Below are 10,370 nucleotides of genomic sequence, written 5' to 3'. Positions count from 1 at the left end.
CATAGGGACAGTTTTACCCCATCCTACGTGGTCCCATGAGTCAGAATTAACTTGATGACAGTGAGCTTGGTTTGGGACTGAGGTAAAGTCAAGTGGACAACTGACCGTGTCTGTGTCCCTGAACTGATGGCAGAGACATGCTGTTTGGAATAAATACAAGTAGGTGTAAAGTAGAACCCCAGTAACAAAATGTGTTGATTCCCACGTGTATTTAGGGTAGCAAATGAAAAATACAAGGTAGCCAATCAATTTTGGAATCACTGAGGATTATTTTTTTCTCAATTTATTGATGAATTTGAGAACAAAAATGTGTCTCTGATATGTTAGCATTGTTAACTGGTATTGACTGAGTAACAATCACAGAGAAGTGAGGCTTCCTTATCAAAAAATTAAGTTTTTAACTTTCATTTATTCATAACGACCCTGTAGAGCAGAATAGACCTTTCTCATATAGTTTCCAAACTATAACCTTGATGGAAGCATTCTGCTACAACCCCCCCCCCACCCTGAGGGGGAAATCGGTGGCTTAGAACAACCACCTTTGTGGTTGTCAACTGCGCGCATAACCCTGAGACGCCAGGGCTCAGAATCGACTGCGCTGCAATAAGCTGGTTGTAGAATTTTACTGAGCAGACCTCGTGGTGCAAATGATCTGTGCTGTGCTGCGGACCGGAAGCTTGATGGTTTGACCCCATTTAGTGGCTGCATAGGAGAAAACCTAGAGGTGAGGGTTCTTAAAGGTTAAATTGGGCAATGAATGTACAAATGTGCTTTACACAATTGATATGTGTATGGATTGTGGTAAGAGTTGCATGAGCCCCTAATAAAATGATTTAAGATAAAAAAAACGGTTAAATCAAGCCATATTAATTCTATTGCCATAGTCTATTCTGAATCTTAGCAAGCCTACAGGACTCTAGAAACAGTCCAAAAGTTGTATTGGCTGTAATCTTTACCGCAGCCGACTGTCACACCTTTCTCCTAAAGAGCAGCGAGGACCTTCCCCCAACTTCCTTTAGGTTAGCAGTCTCTCTTCTAACCACAGGCTCCCAGGGGTCCTTTCCAAGGTCACTGCCAAGAAAACACGGTGGAGCAGTTCTTCTCTGTCATTTGAGTCCTTCGAGTTTGTTATGAGTAAAAAAGGGCTTGGCAGCACCTAAGAACCAGAACATTCTCTCATATGACTGTGTTATGACGAGTATTTTGAAGCAGCCTTCCTGGGAAACGAAAATGACAGCTACTTCTTCTGTGAGCACAGTGCAGTCAGATTGAAAAGCTGCCTTCATTCAAGTGGTGCAATTAAATCGGAATTGGTGGTTAGGGTACAGTGTAATGTAAAAGCAAAACAACACAATATCCACACACCAACACATACACACGAATCCCCTAAGTTGGGGTCTAGACTATGGCACAAGTAAGAACTCAGAGCAGTTTGAAGATCAAGTACATCTAAGAATCTCTATAAGTTTAATGAGGGCGGGGCGGGGGGGGGCGGGAATCAGGAATTAAATCTTAGGGTCCCCCAGTTATATCTATGACTTAAACAAGATTTCAACCATTTTTGCATCTTTTATTATGAATAAAGCGTGACAAACACCTAGGGAGGTAACAAATTAGAACTGAAAGACACTCCTCTGAAGAACCTTAACAGGAAAACTGAAAGCAGGATCAGAATCAGAATAAAGTAGGGAGTGCTTAGAAATGATTAGATACGAAATGTTTCCGGCAGGTAGTCCATGTGAAATGGTTACTGTGTTAGTCCAGGTAGATTAGAGAAACAAATCCATAGAAACTCATATATGTATGAGAGAGAGTTTTATATAAAGGGTAAGTGTACATTCAGAAAGCATACAACCCAGTCCAGTCTAGCCCTTATGTCTGATACCAATCGATAAAGTCCTCTTCAGACTCACAAAATGCATGCAATGACGCTGAATGCAGGACAATCACAGGCCAGTGGGTAGAAAGCCTTGGATCCAGTGGCATAGTAAGCATCTCAGCGCTGGCAGGGGTCTCTCGGTGGCTTCTCTGGCTTCAGAGGTCTGGTTGCACCAGAGTAGGTCCATGTGGCTTCTCCAGCTCAGGGCACTAGGGTAGTTCCATGTGTCTTGTCAGCTGCAATGTCTCCTGGGAGTGAGCAGAGAGAGAGAAGTGTCTCCTGCCTCCAAGGAGGAAATACCGGAGCTCCCAGAATCCTCAGGAGAAGGCCGTGCCCACACAGAGGCCTCATTGGCTATGACTCTATTGACAGACTAGACTTCACCCTTAATCCTCTCACGTCCCAAACTGACATCAGATTATGTAATTACCACAACTAATAGGCCATAATACTTGTGATACAGCATAATGTGGTCTAGAGCCACACTCCATAATACAATCACCACCAATTTACAAAAAGGAGAGAAATAAGATGACCAATTTCAAGAGAATTAAAAAGCAAATGAAATGAACTATCTTCAGTTTGAGTAGAATTCCAAGATAGGACTAAAATAAAGAATACACTTAGAGCTCTGGATTATACTAACAATAAAAGCTGCTGTTAAATCTACTCTGATTCAAGGAAACCCCATGTATGTTAGAGTAGAAGTGGGCTTCATTGGATTTTCAGTGGAATATTTTTGGGAAAAGATTGCCAGATAATTGCTTTCTAGGAGCTTATGGGTATGCTAAAATGTCCAACCTTTAGTTAGCATCAAAGGGTGCTAGTCATTTGTACCAACCAGGGATTCTCTATTGCTAATATAAGATTATAAATGCTGGAGTTTTTGTTTTCGTGTAACAAACAAGGGGTCAGAAAAGGAGTTAAGAGTGATGGAGGATGTAGATTTTCATTTTCAATATAATAATTTGAAAGAAATTTGAAACCTCCAGATGCATCCATCTAAGCCTGAAAGATTGGGTCTGAATTGTGAATTATTGAAAATTAAATGCTAAATGGAAGCCATGAGATTTCTTGGAATACACATGAAAAAAGACTATAGAAGCAGAAGAGAAGAACTCCAGAAGTCTGGGGAAATTCAATGTTATAAAGGTGAAAGGGGAAAAATAACTTTAAAGAAGAGGAAAGGCACAACAAAAACACAAAGTGAATATCGTGGGACTATCATGCAATCCGCATGTTCAGAGCATATTGAGAAAGAAGGTGAGTGATTTGGTGTTGCCACATAAAAATGCTACATTTTATTTAACTTTAAAGACATCACCACTACCCTTAACAATAATATTCTCAGTGGGAAGGCATGTTCATATGCAATATCATAAATAGTTGAATAAAATGAAAGTGGAAAGTAGAGACGTTTACTGCAAACAATTGAAACAAGCATGGGGAGTGAAGTTGGGAACTTAATTCAATCCTTACAGAGCTGATTATAACATATGGGATTTTTTAAGAAAGAAAATGAAATAAAATAATAAAATATCAAGAATTTATTGCAAATCATTGAAAGAAACACAGAGAGTGAATTTGGAAACTTAATTCAACATTTACAGAGCTGATTATAACCGAAGTAATTTTTTTAAAGAAAGAAAGAAAAATGAAATAAAAAATAAAATATCAAATGGTATTATTCTGTTACACGAATCTTTTATCCCCTATCATGTCTCTCAGTTTTACGCACAGATTAAGCGGAAGTCAGGATTCAGGGATGAAAAACCACACGGCCATAACCACATTCATCCTCCTAGGACTGACAGAAGACCCACAACTGCAGATTCTAATTTTTATATTTCTATTTATCAGCTACATGTTGAGCATAACTGGAAATCTGACCATCATCATCCTCACATTAGTGGATTCCCACCTTAAAACTGCCATGTACTTTTTTCTCCAAAATTTCTCCTTCTTGGAAATCTCATTCACCTCTTCCTGCATTCCAAGATTTCTATACAGCTTATCAACAGGTGACAGGACCATTACCTATGATGCTTGCATAAGTGAAACATTTTTTATAGACCTTTTTGTAATAACCGGTATTTTCCTCCTAACCACTATGTCCTATGATCGATATGTAGCCATCTGTAAACCCCTGCACTACATGACCATCATGAACCACAGGGTCTGCCAAAGGTTTGTCTTAGGCTGCTGGATGATCACTTTGTTGCTTATAGTCCCACCTCTCATCCTGGGACTGGAACTGGAATTCTATGATTCTAATGTCATTGACCACTTTATTTGTGATGTCAATTCTATTCTGAAAATCTCTTCCACAGATACATGGTTCCTAGAACAAATGGTTCTTATTTGCTCTGTAGTAATCTTTGTTATCACTTTCATATGTGTGATTTTGTCCTACATATATATTATCAAAACAATTCTAAGAATCCCTTCTGCTCAACAAAGGAAAAAGGCTTTTTCTACTTGTTCTTCCCACATTATTGTGGCTTCCATCACTTATGGCAGCTGCATCTTTGTCTATGTCAAACCTTCAGCAAAAGATGAAATGAGCACTAATAAAGGGGTAACAATACTAACTACATCCATTTCTCCCATGTTAAATCCATTTATTTATACCCTGAGGAACAAACAAGTCAAGCAAGCCTTTAATGATTTAATCAAAAGAATTTTTTTCCTCTCAAAGCATTAGCGATATAATGAAATTTAGGTAGCAGAGCATAATTTTTCTTAATTTTCCCTTCTATCTTGGGGTTGGAGATACCAATAAGAATTAACAGCAAGACTCTAGCTCTAGAGTTTTCTTGCTTAAGTGAAAGTTTCTTGGTTGCCTAAGAAATTTTAGATAATGAGGCAATACTTTAATGAGGTGCGGTTTTTTTATGGAGTTAGCCTTTGTTTTAAATTTTAGCAGGAAAAAATAATTCTGAAGACCATTTTAGATGGTTGTATCATTAAAACCCACTTCCTTTTGATGTATAAGGAGCCCTGGTGTCATAATCAGTGCTCTTTGGGCTTCTAACAGCAAGGTCAGCAGTTCAAAACCACCAGCCACTCAGTAGGAGAAATATTAGGCTTTCTACTCCCATAAACAGTTACAGTCTCAGAAACTCACGGAGATTCTACCCTGTCCTATAGGGTCACTGTGGGTAAGAATCAGCTCAATGGGAGTGAATTATTTTGTTTGTTTGTTTCTTTTTTCATTTGGATGTATACCTTCTACAGTCTGGGTTGGTTACAGCGAAAACATCCCCTTAGCTATTTACTGTTTTTGACAACATAAGCAGATAACAGGCCTTTGACAGGAGAGCAAATGGATTTTCAGGAAAGTGATAGATAAAGAATTTAATTCATCAAGAACTAAGTTGAATTTAATAATTTTTGTTTTGCTCAAAAAAAATTTTATGTATTTTTCGTGTACAATGATAATTTAATATTTAAAGCAATGAATACTAACAATTGTTATGTGAAGATAAAAATACAAAGGTAATATTTTTCGTTGATCTATGATTAAAATAGTAAAGAAAAGAATCATTCATTTTAAATATTCTGATATGTTTTTATTTCTGAATGCAAGAGTGATAAAGCAATCCAAGATTGTATAGGCAATTTACAATGTAAATAAACCAGAATATACTACACATTATTTTATAATTATCATTATTAATGTACAAAAAGAAGCTTTAAAAAGTGAACAAGAATTTAAAACCAGCTCATTGAATTTTAAAGGATCTTCTTGTTTGATACATGTCCTTGGTTCTCCAGAGAGGCATAAAGATGACTTCAGAGACAGTTCAAGAAACACCTACCAGGAGTTAAATGACAAGATTTATATATCTTAGACACTATACAAAGATAAAAATTGCATGGAATTTACTTTAATACATTCACATTAATATAGTCTCCATAATAAATTAAATTAATTACTGGATTTAGGCAATGTACCATAGTAATATTGATATGAAAGTTTTAAAAGCCAAATTATCAATCAATAGAAATGCAGAGCAATTTGAAATGGATAAAAATGTGATCGCAAGAGAACAGGAACAAGAAAAGTGTTCTGTGTAATCTTGAGACTTCAAGCTTCATTGAGAAAGTTTGTTCCGGTCATCGGTCAGCTGCCACTTCTCTATTGCCATAGCCTCTACCTGAGATTTCACTAAATTACTGGAAGATCTGGCAAGAATTCACAATATAATATACAGCTTGTAAGAGTAATCCTCCAATTCAAGCTACATATCACAAACAAAAAATGTCTGTGGCCAAAGTTCAGCCATACTAAAGCCTCTAGGCAGGTTGCCTTCCACTACGGTTCCATGTGCCCAGGTAAGAAGGCACCAAAACATGACTGAGGAAGCACTGCCTTCTCAATGCAGAGTCAATGTGAATGGCATGTGTGGAGTCAACTATGCAGGGGGAAAGCCTTCAGGACCTGTATCTGCTGATGGGACATTAATGAGAAGGGGCAGTAGCAAACATCAACTAATAATCAGAACCAGAAATGTACAAAGCATGACCCTAGGAAATTTAGAGGTCGTTAGAAATGGAACACAAAGAGATCAATATTCTAGGCATCAGGGAACTTAAAAGGACTGGAATTGGCCATTTTGGATCAGAAAATGATACGGTTCACTGTGCCAGGAAGGACACAAAGAGGAATGGCATTGCAGTCAAAGTTTTAAATGATACGATAATGTCTATCTACCTACAAGGAAATCCAATCAATATAACTATTATTCAGATTAATGGACCAAGCACTGAATCTATTGATGCAGAAATTGAAAAAGTCTACCAACATATTTAATATGAAAGTGATAAAAATGTAATAAAAATACATTGTGTTAATCTGGGTAGACTGGAGAAACAAAATTCATAGACACTCATATATATATAAGAAATAGCTTTATATACAAGAGCAGTTGAATATTGAGAAAATGTGTCAACACAGTCCAGATCAAGTCCATAAATCTGATATTACCCCATATGTCCAATGCCAATCTATAAAAGTCCTCTTCAGATTCACAAAACACATACAATGATATTAAATGCAGGAAGATTGCAGACCAGTGGGTGGGAAGTCTTGTGGATCCAAGGGTGTTGTAAGCATCTCAGCACTGGCAGGGGTCTCCACGTGGCCTCTCCAGCTCAGGGCACTAGCGTAGTTCCATGTGTCTTGTCAGCTGCAATGTCTCCCAGGGAGTGAGTCTGTCTTCTGCTTCCAGCAAGCTATTTATCTCCTTAGCGGCTCCAAATGAGGTCATCAAGCTGAGACCTGATTGACAGACTAAACACCACCCCTTCACTCTTAATACTCAAACTCCATCCCTTTACTCTTAATACTCAAATTGACAATAGATTATGGAACTACCACATACATTGGTAATTATAGTAATAGGAATGTGGAAGTTGGAAAGAGGAAGGAAAAAATCGGAAAATATGATGTTCATGATAGAAACAAAACCCAAGATCACAGATAGAACTTTTTAAGACCAATGACTCGTTCAGAGAAAATATTTCTTCTCAATAACACAAAGAGCAACTATACACATGGACAGTTCTACGTGGAATGTACAGAAATCAAACTTACTACATTTGTGGAAAGAGATGATGGCTAAGCTCAATATTAGCATCCAAAGCTAGACAGGGGCAAACTGTGGAAGAGATTATCAATTGAAAAGAATACACTGTAAAAAGCTGCAGTTGATATTCAGACATTTTAAGAAGTAGCATATGATCAATTACCAACGATACCAAAAGAAGAGGTCCAAACTGGAGTGAAAGAATTAGTCAAAAGCAAGACTTCAGGTATTGATGGAATACCCATTGAAAAGTTTCAAAAAGTACTGAGAGCATTCACTCATCTATGCCAAGAATTTGGAAGAAAGCTACTTCGCTAATTGACTGGAAGAGATTCATATTTGTACCTATTGCAAAGAAAAGCGACCCAACAGAATGTACAAATTAGAGAATATCACTGATATCACATACAAGTAAAATTTTTCTCATCCAGGCTCAGTGAGGTCTCATTCAGAAGATGTGGAATAAAGGACACTATTGCTGACATCAAATGGACATTGGCTCAAAACAGAGAATACCGGAAGGATGCTTACTTGTGTCTCATTGACCATGCAAAGGTCTTCCACTGTGTGGATCATAACAAACTATGGTTAGTCTTGAGAATAATGGGAAATTCAAAATACCTCACTTTGCTCATGGAGAACCATTCATTGGATCAAGAGGTGGTTATGCAAACAGAACAAGGGAAGACTGCAAGGTTTAAAATCAGGAAAGGTGTGTGTCAGATTATATCTGCTCACCATATTTATCCAATCTATATGCTGAGCGCATAATCAGAAAGGCTGGATGACATGAATTAAAATGCATTATCGGATTTAGAGGGAAACTTTTTACAACTTTTGATACACAGATGACACGACTTTGCTCAAAGTGAGGAGAACTTGAAACACTTGCTGATGAAGATCAAGGATTGCAGCCTTCAATGTGGATTACAGCTCAATGTGAAGAAAACCAAAATCCTCACAACTGGACCAACAAGTAACTTCATGATAAACAGAAAAGGTTCGGAGTTATCAAGGATTTCATCTTGCTTGGATCCACAGTCAGTGCTCATGGAAGCAGCAGTCAAGAGATCAAAAGACACATGGCATTAGGCAAATATGCTACACAAGACCTTTTTTATGTGTTGAAAAACAAGGATGTTACTTCGAGGTCTATGGTGTACTTGACTTAAGCATTATAGGCATGGGAAAGCTGTGCATTGACTAACAAAGACCGAAGAAGAAGGAATGCATTTGAATGATGTGCTGAAGATTGAAAGTACCATGGGCTGCCAAAAGAGTAAACAGGTCTGTCTTGGAAGAAGAGCCAGAATGCTGCCTAGAGCAAACTTCATCTTGTGTGCTTTGATCAAATTATCAGGATAGACTGGTCCCTGCAGAAGATTTTGTGCTTGGTAAAATGGAGGGGCAGTGAAAAAAGAGGAAAGCTCTCAACATGAGGAATTTACACAGTGACTGTAATGGTGGGCTCAAACAGAGTAATTGTGAGGCTAGCACAGGACCAGGCGGTGTTGGGTTCTGTCGTGCATAGCGTTTTTTTGGGTTGGACCCTACTTGGCGGCACTTAACAATATTTTTTTCTGATTCTCTGGTTCTGTCATACCCTATATTATATACCCCATATTACTGATTCACAAGCTTAAATCTAGGAGATTTTACACACACACACACACAAGTGTATATTGTTAGGTGCCATCCATTTTTAGGAGTAAGGTCTGACTCATAACTACAGTATGTTCAATAGAACAAAACACTGCTTGGTTCTGTATCATCCTCACAATTGTTGCTATATATGAGAGCCCATCGTGTCACTCTATCGTTTGAGGGTTGTTACACATCAATAAACTTTTACATATATATACATATATACACTATGGAATACTCCAGTGGTCAAATTTGGTTAACTTTTAATCTTTGCTTCTTTCTCCCTATAGGAATTTCTTTGCCTACTCCATTAAGATAAACAATGTAGATATCAAATGCTAAGTGTCTGAACTTCAGTATTACCATTATATGTGACCGCTCTAACACAACCCATATATACATATATGGAGGGGTAAAATCATTATTTTCACTGGTCTGATATCCCTAGGTGCACAGTTATATCACATACATAAATGGTATCAATAATGTCAATAATCTGAAGCACAAATACCTGCTAATTGGTATTAATTATTTACTTACTCTCTCTTATGTGAATTCTGAATGTTGTGATATGACCACAAGAGTTAGATAGGTGCAAATATTGACTTCATTAGAGATGAATGTAAATTAAAGGTTGTGGCTTGGATGAAAAGTTCCTTTAAGTTCATATTACTCACCTACAAAGTTAGAAGCAGAACTTTTATGCATTTTTATGGACATTCTGCCCTAGTGCACCAATTCAAGGACACATAAAGAGCAGAGGGCAGATGTTCTCAGTAGAGGTAGCCAGTTATTGATAAATAGGAGGGGAAAATAAGGCCATTCATGAGCAACAATTATCCTATCCCAATATCAAAAGCAGACCAATTTAATAGGAAGTTAACCAACTGCTTATTTTTAACAATCATTCATTAATAGAACATATTTATCATATATAAAAGCATACAAGATAGAATAACTAAGGGATATGACCCTATCATTCAACTTCAGTCATCTTCAGAAAGTTTTGTGCCTCATAGGAATTTATTTGAACAGTTTTCTCCATTTTTTTTTGAGTTGTTCTCACACGTTTTGTTTTATTCTCTATAAGTTTATTAACATATAATTCACATATCTTTTAATTCAACTATTAAGTAATATTAAAAGGGGTTGTGCAATCATCACCTCAATCCATTGTTGAACCTTTTCTTCATTCTTGTGCTCATTGTTATTAGTCTCCATTTCCCCCTACCTCCCTGCGATAGAACCTTAACAAA

General features: G+C 37.3%; 1 protein-coding gene across 1 annotated transcript; it reads left to right on the top strand.

Annotated features, from left to right (window-relative positions):
- The first annotated feature begins 3,593 nt into the window (after window positions 1-3,593).
- LOC101643585 (olfactory receptor 6C2-like) lies at window positions 3,594-4,583 on the top strand. Its single transcript, XM_004700851.2, has one exon. The coding sequence runs from the start codon at window positions 3,597-3,599 to the stop codon at window positions 4,581-4,583; it is 987 nt and encodes a 328-aa protein (XP_004700908.2). The 5' UTR covers window positions 3,594-3,596.
- Window positions 4,584-10,370: the final 5,787 nt, after the last annotated feature.

Source organism: Echinops telfairi, unplaced genomic scaffold, assembly GCF_000313985.2.
Source record: "Echinops telfairi isolate 266 unplaced genomic scaffold, ASM31398v2 ScPeMD7_2;HRSCAF=8, whole genome shotgun sequence".
NCBI lineage: Eukaryota > Metazoa > Chordata > Mammalia > Afrosoricida > Tenrecidae > Echinops > Echinops telfairi.
This window is presented reverse-complemented; position numbering and strand designations above follow the sequence as displayed.